Source organism: Meriones unguiculatus, chromosome 17, assembly GCF_030254825.1.
Source record: "Meriones unguiculatus strain TT.TT164.6M chromosome 17, Bangor_MerUng_6.1, whole genome shotgun sequence".
NCBI classification, from domain to species: Eukaryota; Metazoa; Chordata; class Mammalia; order Rodentia; family Muridae; genus Meriones; species Meriones unguiculatus.
The window spans coordinates 22,848,757-22,866,066 of NC_083364.1; the positions used below are offsets into that span (position 1 = coordinate 22,848,757).

At 56.5% G+C, this 17,310-nt stretch overlaps 1 protein-coding gene across 4 annotated transcripts; it reads right to left on the reverse strand.

Moving 5' to 3' along the window:
* Positions 1 to 339: 339 nt before the first annotated feature.
* Zdhhc8 (zinc finger DHHC-type palmitoyltransferase 8) lies at positions 340 to 15,235 on the reverse strand. 4 transcript variants are annotated; one of them, XM_060370026.1, is made up of 11 exons: positions 15,103 to 15,235; positions 8,397 to 8,518; positions 8,077 to 8,234; positions 7,820 to 7,992; positions 7,525 to 7,627; positions 7,106 to 7,197; positions 6,807 to 6,942; positions 6,356 to 6,476; positions 6,164 to 6,273; positions 3,921 to 4,918; positions 340 to 1,292 (listed from the first exon to the last, which is right to left on the reverse strand). In XM_060370026.1, exons 2-11 carry the CDS (start codon positions 8,431 to 8,433, stop codon positions 1,082 to 1,084), a joined length of 2,139 nt encoding a protein of 712 aa, XP_060226009.1. In that variant the 5' UTR covers positions 8,434 to 8,518; positions 15,103 to 15,235; the 3' UTR covers positions 340 to 1,081. The 4 variants fall into 4 exon arrangements, with proteins under 4 accessions (XP_060226009.1, XP_021500885.1, XP_021500886.1 ...); XM_021645210.2 differs by lacking the exon at positions 15,103 to 15,235 and adding an exon at positions 14,513 to 14,762; XM_021645211.2 differs by lacking the exon at positions 15,103 to 15,235 and adding an exon at positions 14,513 to 14,759 and having other exon boundaries at positions 340 to 2,992.
* Positions 15,236 to 17,310: the final 2,075 nt, after the last annotated feature.

A 17,310-nucleotide genomic window follows, 5' to 3' on the forward strand; every position in this document is an offset into this window, starting at 1 on the left:
CACTTCGTTGGTCTGGTGGTAGGGTTTTGGTGGTGGGGTCTCTGCCTCAGATTCCAGTGTTGGGCCCCTGTCTGCTCCCAAGGGTATTTCTCCACAAAGGGCCCTGCAACTTGAGGGCGTGGCAGGATGGTCTTCCCTAAAAGCTGACAGCTGGGGAGTTACTAGCACCCTTAGTGCTCTCCTGGACCAGACCTTCCCAAGGACCTTACAAGTCAGAGCCCTGAATCTGCTGACTGGGGCTATCAACCCTCAAGCAATGGGCCTTGTCTAACTCAGCCTCCTGGCACTGTCCAAGGCTAAAATAAGGGGAATTCACACTACTGGATAGTGCCATGGAGGTAAGCACAGAAAAAAATTTATTAGGGAAGTTGAGAGAGGGAAATCCTGTAGAACAGAAAAACAACAGCTTTGTAGATCTATGTCCCCAGGTGGGAGACACAGAACTGCTGCCCAGAAGTGATCCCAGGACAGGGCCCCTGTGTGAAAGGGGGGCCTGCAGGGGTTCTGTTCTGCTCTCCCCCCATGGGCATCCGGGCCCACAGGCTTGGGTATTTCCAGAGGTATCACCCTGGGACACAGAAGACCCAGGTGGGGTCAGAGCAGGCAAGAGGCAGAGACGGATGGACCGGGTCCATGGTCCACCAGGCTGGCTGGCAGCTCCAGGACTTTAAGGCATCTGTTCATGTGCTTGGGGTGGAGTGGAGGGGTGCAGTAACCTGCAGTGACCTGAGACCCCCACCCCAGCCCAACCCACAGAGGCCTGGACTCCCTGGAGGAAGTGGTTTAAAGTGCTTGGAAGGGGTAGGGAGGTTGGGGTGAAGGTCATGCTGGTTCCCAGTAGCTCTGGGGCCACCCCCAGTAGGGCACTGGACCCTTGCAGCAGGTGGGGGTACTTCCTGAGGTCACCTGGACACGGGGTTATGGGCCCTAGCAGACCGTTGAGTCAAGATGTGGCTGGCTGACAGGGAATGGACAGGGATCCCCAGGCTACATCTAGCCCCACTCCAAGCTCTGTAGCAGCCTGGTCTTCTGGGTCCCCAGCAGGTTGTCCATGGCCCTGGAGCCACCTACTAGTGTTCTATTAGGGACCTGAGAAGCTGGGGAAAAGGCTGGATGCAGCGGAATGTAGCCGACAAATGGTCCCACGGGGGGCCGCCCCGGCGGCCACGCTCCAGGGGGCCCGCAGCGGCGGGTGATCCTCAGGATGACCGAGGTGGCACAGGTGCAGGCCGGGAGTCCCCCTAGGAGGACCACGCCACCCCCATCCACGGCTACAGGTGCCAATTCGCCCCCTGTGGGCCGATGTCCGTGTGAGAGAGAAGCAGAAAGGTGGAGGTCAGCAGGGGATACAGCTATGAGCCCCTCCTCCCCAAGGCTCTGGACATCTCCCGAGTCTGAAAATCCCTCCCTGAAACACTGGACCTTGCCCCAGGCCTTTCCAGCCCTGCTCTGAACCCCAGCTCAGAAAAACATGGATTTCTGGCACTCACTTGGCATATGGCAGAAGAGAGTATATTCTAGAAAGTACTGTCATTTTCATAGGGTTCTCAGCCAGATGTGGGCCCCGTGTGCACTTTCCACTGCACCTGCTCCAAGCCCTTCTGGTAGCTTGGAGTCCCAGGAGGCAGCTGTGGTCCTAACCTTTCACCAAACACCCTGTTGTCCAGCATGACACAGACTGGGCTAAGAGGCCTCTGCACTTACCAGCACGAGGCCTGTTACCAACTAGCCCTGACCTGACCTGCCAGCAGAAATGGCTAATAGAAATGTGCCACGTTACGCCAGCTGGCCAACCCCTTTCCTGACACCCACCCTGCACCCACAGCCATAGCCTTGCCCAAGGAAAGGATCAAAGTGGTTTTTCCTTTTTTTTTTAATAAAATTATAGATATATAGATGTAAATATAAAAACATAGAACATACACAATGCAAGCGGACGCTGCCATGTGCTTACTCGGGTCCCTGACGCCAGGGGGAGAACTGACCCCTCCCTGATGTGCTTTCCAGCGGCACTGGCCAAGCCAGTGCTGGGAACTCTGTATGCTTTGGGGTGAGGACTCTCCAGTTTGGCAGGGAAGGCCTGAGAGGGAAGGAGGGGGCTCTCGGCCCCACTATTCCCTGGGGCAGCATCTGGTCCCCTCTCTGCTCTGGCCCACCCCCCCATCACCCCCCACAAGAGCATAAAGCAGAAGTTAAGGCTTTGATGAAGAACAGTGGCAGCCGGGCACTAACACATCAGACGTGGCACGGCAGCACAGCATACAGACACAGGGACATAAACCCACCAGCCAGGCAAGACAGGACAGAGGGAGCTAGGACCCCTGCTACAGCTGGATTATCTGTCCATCCGTCCATCCCAACCCACAGCAGGCCAGGGTTTTGCTCCCTGCAAAGCAGAGGCCTTGCCAAGCAACAAGCTACCAGCTAGGTCAGTGAAAGGCCATGTATCGGGAGCAGCTGGGAGAACAGGGCTGCAGCAACTCATCCAGACAGGAGTGGGTGGGCCCATGGGACTGTCGGGGCTGGCCTTGAGGAATGAGGGCAACAGGGTGCAGGGCTGAGTTTGGCTGATGGAGTCAGTCCGGGTCCCCATCACAGCCCACAGCCGTGGATCCAGCTGCCCTTGTGAGAAGGTAAGTGGATGAGCAGGCAGAAGCCGGAGCACAAGCTCGTGGAGGCAGGGCTTTCTTTCCTGTTGATGTGTCCACACCAGGCTTGGGTAGCCTCCTCTCCCTGGGGCAGAGAACTTGATGGGGTTGGGGAGCTACTGTGGGGGTCCTGGTCCCCGTGGAATCACAGCAGATGAGTGGTGGCCAGTTCTCACACCGAGATTTCGTACGTAGTCCCACCCACGCCGGACACCTTCTTAACCAGCGTGTGCCGGGCAGGACTGGCGTTGGGCCCCATGGGGCTGGCAGCAGGCCCCAGACGGGCCATGCCCGGGGACTGCCCGTTAAGCTTACTTGGGGGGGTCTTCAGCTGAGGGTGATCCCTGCATCAAAACAAGCACATACACACACATGCACACACAGTGAACACGGGACAGTAGGCGATAGGACACATGCAGATATGGACTGGAGCCCTGTGTCCTAGGCCCTGGGCAGTCCTTGACCTTAGGATTGTGCTGTCACGGGACAGACAAATATTGCCAGAACTGCTTTCACCCTCATGGGCACCTTGCTCTCTCCCAGTCGGATAGGCCAAAGAGCTGCTATCCTGAGTGTCTGGGCCCTACCTTGCCCACGGGGCTTGAGGTTAGAAAGCCCAGTAGTGGACACGCAGCTCTTTCTCCAGCCTTTCAGGAAAATGAGGGGTAGAATTTCTATCCTCTGGCCTTGTCCAGAGCTACTATTCTTCCCCTGAGGGAACTGTAGCTGGTTTCCCTAACAAATCACTCCTGAAAAAACCGAATAGGCTCCTGCACAGGTGGGCGTGGCCCACGGACCCTTTTAGCCACATAGCCTAAACAGGGGTTTCCTCTCAGGCCTCACCTGAGACCAAAACAATGAAAGCAGTGCTCAGGTGCCTAGGTCCCACCTGCCCTTCCCCATTTTTAAGCTGTCTGTGGCAGCATGCTCACTACAGATCAGTTATGCCTAGGCACTATCCCTCAGCCTCAGCATGCTGAACACATGTCAAAACCTGGGAAGGTGGGAGGCCACAGACCCACGTGAAGCTAGTTCCGGGGAGGGCTCACAGCCACGTCTGTGTTGGCTCAGCACGCAAATGTGTGTGTCCCCACACAAAACAGTCAGGGCCAGACATTCCCAAACGGGACACTAGGGGCCTTGAAGGCAAGCTAAGGCCTACCCACCTTGCACTGTCCCCAGAGACAACCACGGGTCTCCAGGACAAGCTGGGAGAACCAGGTGACAGGGGGTCCCGCATGAAGAAACCCATCTACGCTTCTGGGCACTCACCTCTGCATAGCCAGTGAGGGTGGCCGGTCTGGGAGGTCCGTGTGGATGAAGGCAACAGCCTTGGAGCCTGTGTAGGAGGGCGATCGGGGGGTGCCTGGTGGGGAAGGCAGGCCCTGACGGGCAGGTGACCTGTGTGAACCACTGCCAGGCCGGGGTCCTGGAGCATTGTTGTTGGCCTGGTCAGCCTGTAGGGAGGAGGAGGACGTCCGAGGTGCCCGACTCACGGAGCTGGACAGTGAGGACAATGATGTCTGCAGGGCAGGGTTACGTGCACCACCGAAGCCAGGCCCAGTCACAAGGTCATCCCTGGAGCCATACCGCAGCACAGAGCCACGGGGCCCTTCCGCTAACACACTGGCCTGCTGCAGGCTGTAGGAGCTGGGTGTGTCATAGACACCAGAATCGCCGAAGAGTGAGTCAGTCTGGGAGCGCAGCAGCCGCTCACGCTCTTCTCTGTCCTTGCGCTCCTGGATAGAGGCCATGATGGTCCGAGACAGGTTGTCGTAGCGCACGGGAGAGGGCTCCCTGGGCCTGGGACCCAGCACAGGGCTGAAGCTGCGGGATGGGGGCCGAGGCGGATCTGATGGCCCAGGGTGCAGGTAGGGTGAATGGTAGCCGGCCATGCCAACAGAGGGGGGTGTGGGGCGTGCGTGGCCACTGGGTGAGCCAGGGTTAAGTAGGCTGTCATAGGACAAGCTGCCATTTCGGTTGGGCAGAGCATGAGAAGCAAAGAGACCGCGGTGGGGAGTGGGGGGCCCACCTTCAGAGCGCAGTGGCTGTAAGGTCATGTGGTCCCCACCCCGCCGGCTGGCAGCCTTGAGACTCAGGGAGCGTAAGGCACCTGAGAGGGTATCAGTGGCACTGAGGGGTGGGGAAAGGGGATAGGTAGGGTGCAGACCACCAGGCCCGTGGTCTGGGAGATCCAGGCTGGGCTCGGACACAAAGTCTAGACTGTGGGTGCTGTCATCTGCCAGAGTAAGGGAGTCAGGGCCTGGAACCTGCAGGAGGACAGGGTACTCTCACTACTGCCCATACCTCACCTCTTGACCCTGTAGCACCAAAAACTGAGCATGCGGTTCAATGCACCAGCCATGGAGGCAGGAGCACCTAATGTACAGAGAAGCTCCCATCCCCATCTCACGTCCAACCCTCTAGTGTCTACTATGGTTGGAAGTTGGAATAGAAGAGCCAGCATTGCGTTCCCAGAGTTTGTCTCCCAAGGAAAGATGGTGTGGGGCCTGCCTCTATCCACAGTCACCAAGAAGCTGCACAGACCCTAAGGCAACCAACGGTGGGTCTCTGTAGTGGAAGACCAGAGCAGAGTTCTCCAGGCACAAGGTCTACAGTCTCGGTCTCTCCAATCCAGAGCGGCCACAGCCACAGCTAGAGGGGCTTCTTTGGTCTCTGTGACTAGAACTGAGCCACAGGCCCCTCAGATTCCGAAGCCTGTAAGATTAACTGTTGTCCTGGTATACTCAGGAAGCCTTATGGAATCCTCTGTGGGGTACAGTCAGTCACAGGAAGACGGTGGCACAGGGAGGGTATCCAAAGCCCATCCTCCCAACCTACGCTGTTCTCCTGCTGGGCAGCAGGGTGACCACACTGCCACTAGGACCCCTGCCCACAGGTTCCTAGGCTCACTCTCAGCCAATGTCCCAGACAGGTAAGGAGGCCCCCAGGGTAGAGTTGGTCTAGATGTGTGAACTAGTTTCTCGGCCTCCGGGAGGGATGGCAGCCTTGGGAATACTCTGGGCTCTGGATCATTCCACAGGCTGCTCCAGGCTGCTGGCTCTTCCACAGTGATGGACAAAGAAGTACTTAACCCAGGAAAATAAATGTGCTTTCTCAAACAAACCTTCAATTCTTCTGAGGGCTTCCCGTGGGCCTTGCAGAATGACTAATGGTGGAATTCCAGACATCCTAACTGCTAGAGGGGGAAGCTGCCCACCTAGTCTACAGACAATGCCAGTAGAGAAACAGATGTCAGGCTAGGAGCAGCTCACCTGCTCCCCTCCAAGGGACCCCAGTTCTGCATGCCCACAGGATGGAGACCTGCCAACATGCACATGACAACTTACTGACACTACAGCCTTGTCAGGAATGTAAGAATGGGATCAGGATACCATGACCAAACAAGGCTCTCCTTTCCCAGGGGAGCAGGTCCCTTCCAGGGATGGGACCTTCTTAGAGGTGGGGCTGTCTTCAGAGTTGCAGGCCTCCTCAGAGGCAGAGCTTGGCCTTACCTGCTCACTAGGTCCACAGAAGGGTGTCTTGGGAGCAGCGGGAAAGGCTGGCCGGAACTTATACATGGCAGGCGTTGGAGGGCTGGTCCTCTGTACTGACAGGGCACTCTCTGGGAAGAGGGACCATAGTCAGTCACAGGAGTCACACAAAGGTCAGTCATGTCCCTTCCCTCAGCTGCCCCTCCACTTCACCAGCACTGCCAGGTCTTGGGGTCTTCAGATCTCTCCCAAAGGTGGCAGCCTCTATCTTGGGGGGCAGTGCAGGTCCAAGGTCCAGAGGCTTCTCATCCAGCTGGTCTAGACTGCCCTTGGACTAGGGAAGAGGGAGCAGTGGTGGGTGAAGTCTGGGTGATTCTGTTGTCTTTTTTCTGAGACAGGGTTTCTCTGTGTAGCCCTGGCTGTCCTGGAACTCACTCTGTAGACCAGGCTGGTCTAGGACTCAGAGCTCCGCCTGCCTCTGCCTCCCAGGGGTAGAGATTAAAGGTGTGTGCCACCACTGTGCCCAGCAGAAGTTTGGGTTTTCTTCCAGTGGCTCCAGATACACAAAACTTCCCCAGTCCCTCCACCTCCTCTTCCTGTCCCCACCCCTACACCCCACAACCCCACTCTCAACCCCCATTACTGTTCCAGTCCAGACCCCCACCTTGCTGCGGCCAGCTTTCAGCCCATTGTCACTAAGTTTGACCTTGAGGGGCACAGCTCGCTCCAGGAGCTCAGGTCTCAGGAAGGGTGGCTTTAGGCTCACTGAGAGTGGTATCCTGGGGGGCTCCACCACATACCTGTGCCAGGGCAGAAGGGTCAGTGGCCAGACAAGCCAGAACGGACAAAGGCAGGGCCAGCCCCAACTGGCCAGAGCAGAAAGGAACCAGGCTCAGGGTCTGAGGCTGCCCACCCCACCCCCAGAACAGGCCTCCTTGTCCCCCTGCCCAGGCCGGGCCTCACCGGGGTGACAGGGGACTGCATAACACGTGCTCCACGTTCCCATAGCAGCCTCGCGTGAAGGGGTTCACACCCCCGCGGAACTTCCCAGTCACCTGTGGACATGGGACCCTCAGCCAGCCTGGCCACTCAGGACAGGCAGGGAGACAGGCAAAGGTAGGTGGGGTCCTCAGAAGTGGTCTTCATGGGAGCACTGTGGGCAAAGTGGGCCCAGCAGTGCCCTATATCCAGGCTATCCTGGCCTGCCCTTGCAGGAAACTATAGCGTTTCAAGGCCTTGAGTTGTTGGTGGCTGCAATGTCCACGGGTGGCCAGTGTGTAGGGGATGGGCAGCCGTGGCCCCACGCCCCGAGCCCCTCCTCCCACACACGCTTAAGCAACCTCACAGGAGGGTTCCTGAAGGCCAGCCCACAGGGTTTGCACCTGCTCATTGGTGGTGCGCCCCCGAGTGACCAGTACCACGTGGAAGCCAGTGAGGCCGATGACAGGAATGAAGAAAAGGCCAGCCACACACATGACAGCCATGCTGGCCCGTTAAGGCCAAAAGCCGAGGCAGGAACAATGGGCACCCCCCCACCCACACACACACACACACTGCATCAACAGTTCTCCGCCCCCTCTCATCTAAGCACAGCCACTCTTTTGCTCGAAGACTCGTGTACCCACTGACCCCCCAGAACACGCTGCCTTGGGCTGGACCGTGTGAGGATAAGGATACGTGATGGTGGTGTGGGCGGCTCCCAGCCCCTCGGAGTGGTTGAGCACGTAGAGCAGGCCGAAGGCCACCACCCCCACCATGTGCGCGCTGAGTGACAGCAGGAACAGGAAGAAGTAGCGGTAGTTGCGGCGTCCAATGCAGTTGTTGACCCAGGGGCAGTGGTGGTCAAAGTCCTGACACGGGGGCAGTATGTCAGAACACACGGGAGGTAGTGACTGGGCACGGGGCCTGGTGTGGGAAGGGGCAGGGGTGGTCACCTCCACACAGTTGTCACAGACGCTGCAGTGTGAGCAGCGCGGTGGGCGGTAGAAGTGGCACGTGGCACACCACTTCATGCGGACCTGGATGCCCCGGACATCCACATTCTTGTACAGTGGGGCTCTGAAGTCGTCCTCCTTGTCCTCGTCCTCGTCCGCTGAACATCAGGAGCCCAGTAGGGTGGCAAGAGTACAGGAAGGTGAGTTTCCTAGCAGGAGAGGACCTCTCTAATCTCTGCCCAGCCCGCCTACCGGGAAGCCCAAGCCAGCCACTCATACTCTAGTGCAGAGAGGGTGAGCTGCCCCGTACAGGGCCCTACCTCTGGGGAAGACGCCAGGGTCCATGAAGGTGGCCATACTGAAGTTGGCCAGGACAAAGAGGAAGAGGATGCCATTGTAGACAGGAATAGCTGGAGATACAGCTCTTGTCAACCATGGGCACCTGTAATGGACAACAGGCGGAGAGCTGGGGGTATGATACCAAGAAGGCAAGGTCAACATGCTGAGACACAGCCACAGGGATGCACCTGGACCCACCAGCGGGCACACCAGAGATCTTAGCCATCACGACACCTTGACTGTGTTCCTCATGCCCGGCGTAAGCTCCTTGGGCTAGCTCGAACCCTGGCAACCCCAGGGCCACTGCCTGGAACACAATTCACAGCTGAGGAAACCTCTTGGAGGGCCAGTCAGCCTAGGGGTGGCCACAGAGCTAAGCCAGCCCAGCTGCAGCTTGTCCAGGCTACTACGATCCTGAGGGACCCAGACAGGAGGGAGAACTCAGAGGCCAGCGAGCTAGCTACCCAGCAGCATGAGAGCCACAACCCTGCTTCAGCCAGTACCGGGGACATCCTCTTTCCTTTTCTGGAGGGCACAGCCCTAGTCCTGGCAGACCCTATGTTGGGTTGGTCACTTTGTTTGCCAGGTGGCAGCACAGGAGACCTAACACACTGAGCAAGCACACACCCCTGCTCTTCTGATCTCTCACCAGCCCACAGCACTTGGAGCCAACGCTGACTTCTCCTCACACCTTCCCAGGAAGGTCTCTCTGCAGCCTCTCAGTAAGGACTTTGCACACCTGCCTCAGCCCTTACATGTCATGTCCAGAATCCCCTGCAGAGACATGCCAGGCCTTGAACTCCCAATCCCAACCTTGCAGTGGCTACTGAAGTCTACCCGCTGGGTTCAAGAAGCTTCTCTGGCCTCAGGAAACAGTGTTTCCTGTGTTCCTGGTTGCTGAGACAGGTGGTGAGGTAACACAGGGGTTTACTTTCCTGCCTGTGTTTGGTCCTTTCTGGAGCCAGGCCAGTGGGGTTTCCCTCATAGCTGCCCTGACCACAAAATGGAGTGATGGTGGCTGCCTGCAGGGCCTGCAGCTACCCGCCACCCGAGCACACAGTCCACGCTGTGTGCCCACGCCTGCCTTGGCCAGGAGCCAGGCCCGCCGCCCCGGCAACCACCTCCATGGCAGCAGAACTATTTTTAGTGGGAAGCAAGAGGCTATTTAAAGCTCCTGCTTCCCACGGCAGCACCCCCTATGGGGCCACCAGCCAGGATACCCCATCCTCTTCCCTCAGCATGGACATACGGCATGACAACACAGGCCACAGCCACAAGGGTCCAGCAGCGGATCACACCCAACCTGTCGGTCTGGCTGGAGTGTCCACCCTTCACATTCCTCACTCCACACTCCCCCTCTCTGACTGACACACAGATGGCACTGAAAAGAAGTCTGTGACCTCCAATCCATGCTGTTCGGCAAAGGCAGCCCAGCAGTGAAGAGCTCAGGAGGAGGGGGCGGGGAGGGGGCACCTGAGAGAAGCAGCCAAGCCTTCTAGGGACGGGGTCCCCTCCAGCCTGACTTGGGTAGAACATATCAGCTCCCTGTGGTGTCCGATGGGAGGGGCTGGTTCCACACTGGCACAAAGTGAAAATTCAGACCCCACGTTAGAAAGTCAAAGGCAGAGCATCAAAGCCTAGTGCCGCCTGCAAAATCACGAGGGGTCCCAGGGCGGCAGCAAAGGGGAGACACAGGGCAGGCGGCAGTGTACGTGGAGAGAGCTTGTACTACACGATGCATCATGCCCTCGGTTTTCCTGGCCAGGAAGTGGAGACAACTGCTACCTTCCCTCTGTGGCAACAAGAAGCCGAAGAATACAGGCACTGGGGCTGGCTGCCTCGTGGCTTTCGCGTGCACTGGCCTCGCAGCACCCTGCCTATGAAGCAGGAAGGGCTGAGTTCCCAGGGCGGAGTGTTCGCACACACCTGGCAGCCTCCCAAGCTCCTTAGCAGACCACATGGGCCAGATGGTTGCCCTGAGTGAGATGGCTGAGGAGCAAGGGGGCAGTCCTGGGCCGCGTCTGACAGTTCGCATTGGGGCACCTCCATGGCACTGAGGTACAGGGTAGACTCTGTCCAGCGTGAGCACCATCGGCATACATGTACAGCAGGGCCAGTGGGGGCCTCAGCGAGGTGTCAGAGGGCCTGATGCACTCTGAGCTGGAACCTAAGTCACTGACCCTGCACTGTCTCTAAGCCCCTAAAGCTTGACTTAGGTCCAGGACCAAGCATCTGTCCTCCAGGTGCTGCTGGAGGCCTTCTGGCCTAGGTAGCCCATCCAAGGAAAAAAGGCTTCATGGCCTCCCCACCAGGGTCTGGATAGGGTCCAGACTCTGAAAGCCTGTTTGCTGAGCAGGGACAGGGTTTGTGTGGGGAACAACGCACATACCGGCGCATGCAGGAACATGGACACAAGCACATGTGCTCACACGCATGCTCCAAGACACACATGGAAGCACAAATTTACAGCTCACGAATATGTGATCAACAGACTGCTGCAGACACAGGCACTTGCAAGAAGACTCACATACAGACACTTTCTGTGGGCACACGCATTATATAGACATAACCGCACATCTGCTCATGCCCAGAGGCCACCACACGGGCACATGAAAACACCCCATGGGGTACAACCCCCCTCTCCCACCTCCTCCCTCAGGCTTGTCTAACCTAGGTCAGCTGCCCACTATCCTGGGACTCAGGCAAACTCTCTGCCTTTCTGGGCTTGCCCCCAAGCACAGGGCAAGCATGAACACAAGGACCACCGAAGACTGAACGGATGTGTGAGGACACACAGGACACAGGGGAACACTTGAGGACATGCCAGCTTTCCCAAAGGATATGGCAGGCAGGAGCACTTGTTTGCTTAGCTCTCTTCCCAAGGTAGTTACAGTGCTTGCCTGCGGAATCCATCCTCAGACACACCAGGGCACCCTGCCTAGCTCCAGGAGGGCCCAGCTGGAGCCAGCTCACACACCCCTGCAGGTACCACTTTGAGCCCTGAGCTTGCAAGATGGTCAGAGAAAGTCAAGCAGACAAGAGGCCCAGTCTGCAGGTGGGACATCCGGCCTCCAGTGAGCAGGAAGGCTCTTCCTGCTCTAGTCCTGAAGACCCTTTCCTGGCTGGCTCAAGCCATGCTAGGGACTAGGTCTGTGTGCACATTTCTGCGTTCCTAGCTCTGGGGCTCCCAGCACCCCAGGTCTAAGATGCCTCCTGAGCAACAGTAACTCAGGCAAGAACATAAGCCCTCACTATGTGCCCCACCCAGGTAAAGATCCAGAGGCCCGCCCAGGCCAGCAGAGAGACACCGCCCAGTAAGGGGGTGACTTCTGCCAAAGCTAAATGTGGAATGGAAAATTTTTACTCAGACATTTTCTTTTAATCAAGTTCTTCATTAACACTGTCTGAGGGCATCACTAGCCTACGGGGCACCTGGGGCCCACAACAGCAGCCACTCACTCTGGACATCCAAAACACTTTGGAGCATGAAGCAGCTACACCCAACCTGTCCAATCCCTAGACATTTGCTAGACAGAGAGATGGACTCAGAGGAGCAGTAATTTCCATCACCAGCAGGACACCCTGGTAGGGAAGTTCATAGAGTTTCCAAACCTAGGCCCCCCTCCATGACGCCCCAGTTAACTGCTTTCTTCCTAGGTTCTCCCGTGGCTGCCAGGGGCCAGACCTGGCCTGTCTGCTGTCCTGGAGCAGGCTTCTAACAACGAAGAGAGCTCAGCTCCACCACCCGAGGTACTCAAATGGTCTAACACAATTATAGGCTTGGCTGCCTGACAGCAGTCTCTACCTTCTGGCATGCATTATCGTGTCCTTTTTAAAATGGACCTAAGGGGTGGTCTGGCCTGGAGAAGGCCTTTGGGCCATCCCAGCACCAAACCCAGCTTGGCACTGTACCATAGAGAGACACACCCCAGCAGGAGCCCAGGAAGCTTCCCAGGAGAGAGCCTTAGAACCCACCACTTTCTCCCGTCCCTGCCTATCCCCAGCCCATTCTGGAAAGAAGCCTGCACTTCTGCTGGGCCTGCTACCCTCTTGGTGAGCTGGTTTGAGAGGGACTCCCTGGTCCTTCAGTCCTCGGGCTCCCCTTCTTGGTTGACCCACTTTTCCTTCGCATGTAAGTAAAGTGTGCCTTGAGAGGAGCAGTTCATGCTCAGCAGGGCAGAGAGGAGACATGAGGGTCATCGGCCTCCAGGTAAAGTTCCAGGCCCCTACACAGGCCTCCAGGGTAGATGGGGGGAACCACTTCCTTTCCTTGTAACGAGGTAACGAAGGGCTGGGACAGAAACAGGACGGGGGGGACGCACTGAGAGTAGGGTATGACTACTATCCTGAATACTATCCCAGTCTGTCCACCAGATGTGCTTGGACCCTGGCATACCCCAAATCAGCACAGCTGTCCAGCAGAGCCTCTTCTGAGACACAGAACCACCTGGAGTGACCCAGAGCCAAAGCGGGGCAGGTAAGGTCATACCCATACCTCAGGGATCCACCCAAAGGCCAAATGAGGTTACACATAGACTGAGCAGGGCCTAAGTCATGCCACATTCTCCCAAGTGCAAAGCCAGCTGAAGGCAGAGTGGGCTGTCCCTTAGAGAGAATCCCACACCTCAAGAACACCAATATGCATGGCCCCAGAACTTCAGCTTCAAGAACAGCAGAGGTAGTGCTGCCCAGGAAAACAGTAGCTACCTCAGAGACCAAAGCCTGGGGCTGGGTCATTCCCAGGAAACACCACAGAAGGACCCTCAGAAACTACGGATGTCCTCCGAGGAAATAAAAGCAGGGGCAGAGGATTTCAATTTCTCTTAAAACTTTTATTCCCATATTGCACGTCTTAATTTTAAAGCTTCGTTAAATGTCATTAATCTGCACCTGGGACACATCAATCTGAACCTCCCCCCACTGAGACAGAACCCCACTCAACCTCTGGAGGACTGGATCGTCCAGGATGTGTCCCCTCCAGTCTTGGTTCCCCAAGTCCATCTACTGCTGCCCCTCCCTTATCCTACAGTCCACAACATCTGAGTGACAAGAACACACAGGCTCTCCAGAGCCAGAAATAAGCCCGTCCACACAGGCCTTTTTTAAACCTGCTCTTTGCAGCCGGTGGCACCCACCCAACCCCAGCCTCCAGGTAAGGACTCTCTTCCTCAAGCAGGCACAGCATTCAGACTCCCACAAATGTTGCTATGCGATTCTACAGAGTGGAATGGGTGGCTCGGCTCCATCCCAGGCTCACTCACATCTAGGACTGTCCCACCTGGGGGAAAAAAAAAAAGGCCATCCGTTTGGTCACCTGAGCTGTGCCAAGACTTTGGAATTGTAAAAAGAAACGAGTGACCCAAGATCCTCAAAACTGACCGCTAGCACCCCATGACCTGTGAGCCAGCCTGTATAATAAAAAAGAGAGAAAGAAAGAAAAGAAAGGAAGGAAGGAAGGAAGGAAGGAAGGAAGGAAGAAAGAAAGAAAGAAAGAAAGAAAGAAAGAAAGAAAGAAAGAAAGAAAGAAAGAAAAAAGAAAAAAAACAAAACTGAGGCTGGAGCAACTGGGTGCCAGGCTGGCAAAAGTGCTCCCTCCCTACGACTGGTGGCCTGGCCTCTGAGGTCAGTTTGTCCCCCAGGACTATAAGTGTAGGTACTGGAGCCTGGGTATAGCACGTCCCGGAGCCTCTCACAGTGTTGTGTTCAGGGAGAGCAGAGGGCCCTAGGCAGGCCGTAGTGGCCAGCCGCGGCTCTGGGGCAGGCCACACCTACGCGGGAATCGCAGGAATAACTTGATTTTACATGCTGGCTGCGACGAGGGAGTTCACATCTCCCACTCCGCCTCGAGGAGGGTTGGTGACTCCAGGTGGCACGCGTCCCCCTCCAAAGCCCCGCGGGAAAGAAGGGCTGCAGCCACACCCAGGGCCTGCTAGAACGCTCCGAGGAGCCAGACATTCACCTGTCCGCGCGCCCCAGATGCAGCCCTTAGCCCTCGCCAGCCCCTACTATTCCGCCTAGTCCGCCGCCGCGGGCGAGGGGCACGTGCGCCCACTCGGCCCCCCACTGCCAGCAGGCACTGGACCCGGCGCCGACTCACGTGAATACGAAGAAGAGGGTGCTGGAGCCAACCAACAGCGCGGCGGCCGTGGCCACCGGGATGTACTTGGCGGGTTTGAGGCGCGTCCCGGGGCTGCGGGGCATCCTGGGCGCCGCGCCGCCGCATCCCTCCCCGAGCCGGGCGGGCGGGGCCGGCCGGGTCGGGCCGGGGTCGGGCGCGCGGGCTGGACGCGGCGCAAGATCCGCGGCAGCGGCAGCGGAGGAAATCCCACCCTACGGGCGGCGGCGGCGCGCTGATGTCAGCGCGCCCCTTAAGGTGGACCCGGCGGCAGGGCCTCGGCGGGGCGGGCCGAGGGCGGAGCGCCCGGCGGCCGACTCCTTTCCTGCCGGCTAACACGGCCCTCCACGCATCCGCCGCGACCTTCTGGACCGGCACGACCGTGGGAAGCCCGTTGTTTTTTTGCTTTTGTTTGTTTTTCTTGCGACTGCAGGCCCCAGCCCAGGACCTCTCTTGAGCCTACATGCTCCCCAAGCAAAGTCGCGGAGCAGGCTCAAGTCTTCTGGCAGTCAGTAGGGTGTGGGGGACACTGCTGTAACAAGGTAGGGGCATCGTGGTTATCAAAACCTTACCAAACTCGCAGCCCTCCACACACTAGGAGTTGGGCCACCGAGTTCCTCTGCGTCCTGCTTCAGGCCGCAGCCTTGATAGAGGGCATGTGTAAGTAAGAGAACGAGAAACGCCTTTAGAAGGCTAGTGCCCTAGGAAAAGCGCTGGTGTTCTGCTCAGACCATTAATAAAGAGAGGGTGCGCATGCTCCCTGCCCGCGGGAAATCCCACCTGCCAGCGCCAGGACGCTGCTGCTTAAGGTGGAGCGGCCCTCCAAAGGATGCTGGCGCTGTGGGCAGGCGGGCTAGGCAGCTGCATTGCCTCCCCCTGGCAGTTCAGCCTTGGTGTTTTGAGCAGGGACTTAACTCAAACTTCACTGTTTGCCTTGGCCACTCCCAACACAAGGCAGCAGTATCTACTCTGAAGCCTATTCAGGGCCTGGGCCGAGATTCCCCAGTGTCACCCCAAGTCCAGAGCAGCCTTTTTGTCTCCCACCTCTCCCTAGATGGAGATACTGGGGACCCTTATTCCCTTGGCTGCTGCTATCTGCTTCTGCACAGCCAGAATCCTGCCACCACCTCCTCCCTAAAACCCTTCCACAGCTCCACAGCTCAGGGCTGGATGCCTTGATGTAGAAACAGCTTTTCAACAGCATAAACAGTGATGGGTTTTCTCTCAAATTTCTGTTCTGTTGGTCATCCATGGCAGAAGACATAGCACAGAGTCACCAAGAGTTCTTCCAGCATTGAGAAGATACGCAGTGATACGACCTCAGGGCACAGTGGTGAGCAGAGTGGATGCACACTCCTTTCTGCTGTTCATACCCAGCTGGCCTTCTGCTGCAGGCACACGACTCAGCTGAATTCACCCCACCTGTAGCCTAAACTTTGACCTTGTCCTTCTGGCAGCCCATAATACAGAAAGCTCAGAACCTCCAGGGCCCTCTCAGAAGGCTCCATCACTCACAGGTTCTGTACCCCACTGCAGAGTTCCTTTGGGTCCGATTTTACTGTCATGTATGTAGGGTACCAGGACAGCAACATTCCTTCACTGCCACAGCCATGTAGGAAAATAGCAAACACTGGCCATGGAAGCCAGTTTGCCTAGTTTGTGAGATCCTTCAGTTCAGTGCAAAATTCCAGGCAGGTGTCCTGGGTGGGGCGGAGCTCAGTTCGATAATGGTAACTTTCTTCCTGAATAGGACCTGCAAGGTAGCAGGGGGCTTGAACAATTTGAGGCCCAGGCAGATCTTTACCAGAGTAGCCATAGAACCCACAGCACAGGATAGAGAAAAAGGGAATGAAACAAAATGTGGAAAGTGGCAGTCAGCCCAGCGGAGGGACCTGAGATGAAGGTATAAAGCTATGAGGTATACAGCTATGTTTTCAGCTACCCACAACCCAAAATTATTAAATAGTTCCACAAATAATTCAGATTTGGGTACTGTTAGCTGGGTATGGTAACTCATGTAACGGGTGGTTATTGGAACATGGAGGCAGGCAGTCTCAAGTCACAGTTCAAGTCTGGCCAGCCTTGGCTACCCAGCGAAACCCAACTCAAAAACCAAACAAGCTGGGTGGGACAGCAGATGCCTTTAATCCCAGCACCCGGGATGCAGAGGTAGGTAGATCTCAAATTTGAGACCAGCCTGGACTACACAGTTTCAGGGTAGCTAAGCTACAAAAAAAAAAAAAAAAAAAAAAAAAAGTTAGGATGTAGCTCAGTTGGTAGAATGGCAGCCCACTGGAGAATCTTAATTCAAGTTTATCCTCAGCTACACAGCCAGGTCCAGGCCAGCCTGGGTTATGTGAGACTATTTCAAACCAACCAACTGCACTATCCTGTTCTTTTCTGCCTTGGATGTGAATTCCCTCAGATTTACCTACTCATTTGACACTTTGTAACCTTCTGTGTCTCAGTATCCCCAAAGTGCACTAGTAGTGATGCCAGAGACCCTGCAAAGCAAAAGACAAGTGTTCTACTTAATTAGAAAAGAATCTGTGCTGAGACCTACAGTAAGCTATTTAGACCATAGCCACTTGATTCTATTGCCGTGCCTGGCTTCATTACTGTGAATCTCCCAGTATGCCTACCTTATAACTTAACACAGTAACAAACAATACACAGCATCTACTGGAGGTCTTGGAATGCCTCCCATGGATAACACAGTGCTACTATACACCAGTTTGTTTGTTTTTTGCTTTTTCCTGTATTTCTTATAGTCCTAACCT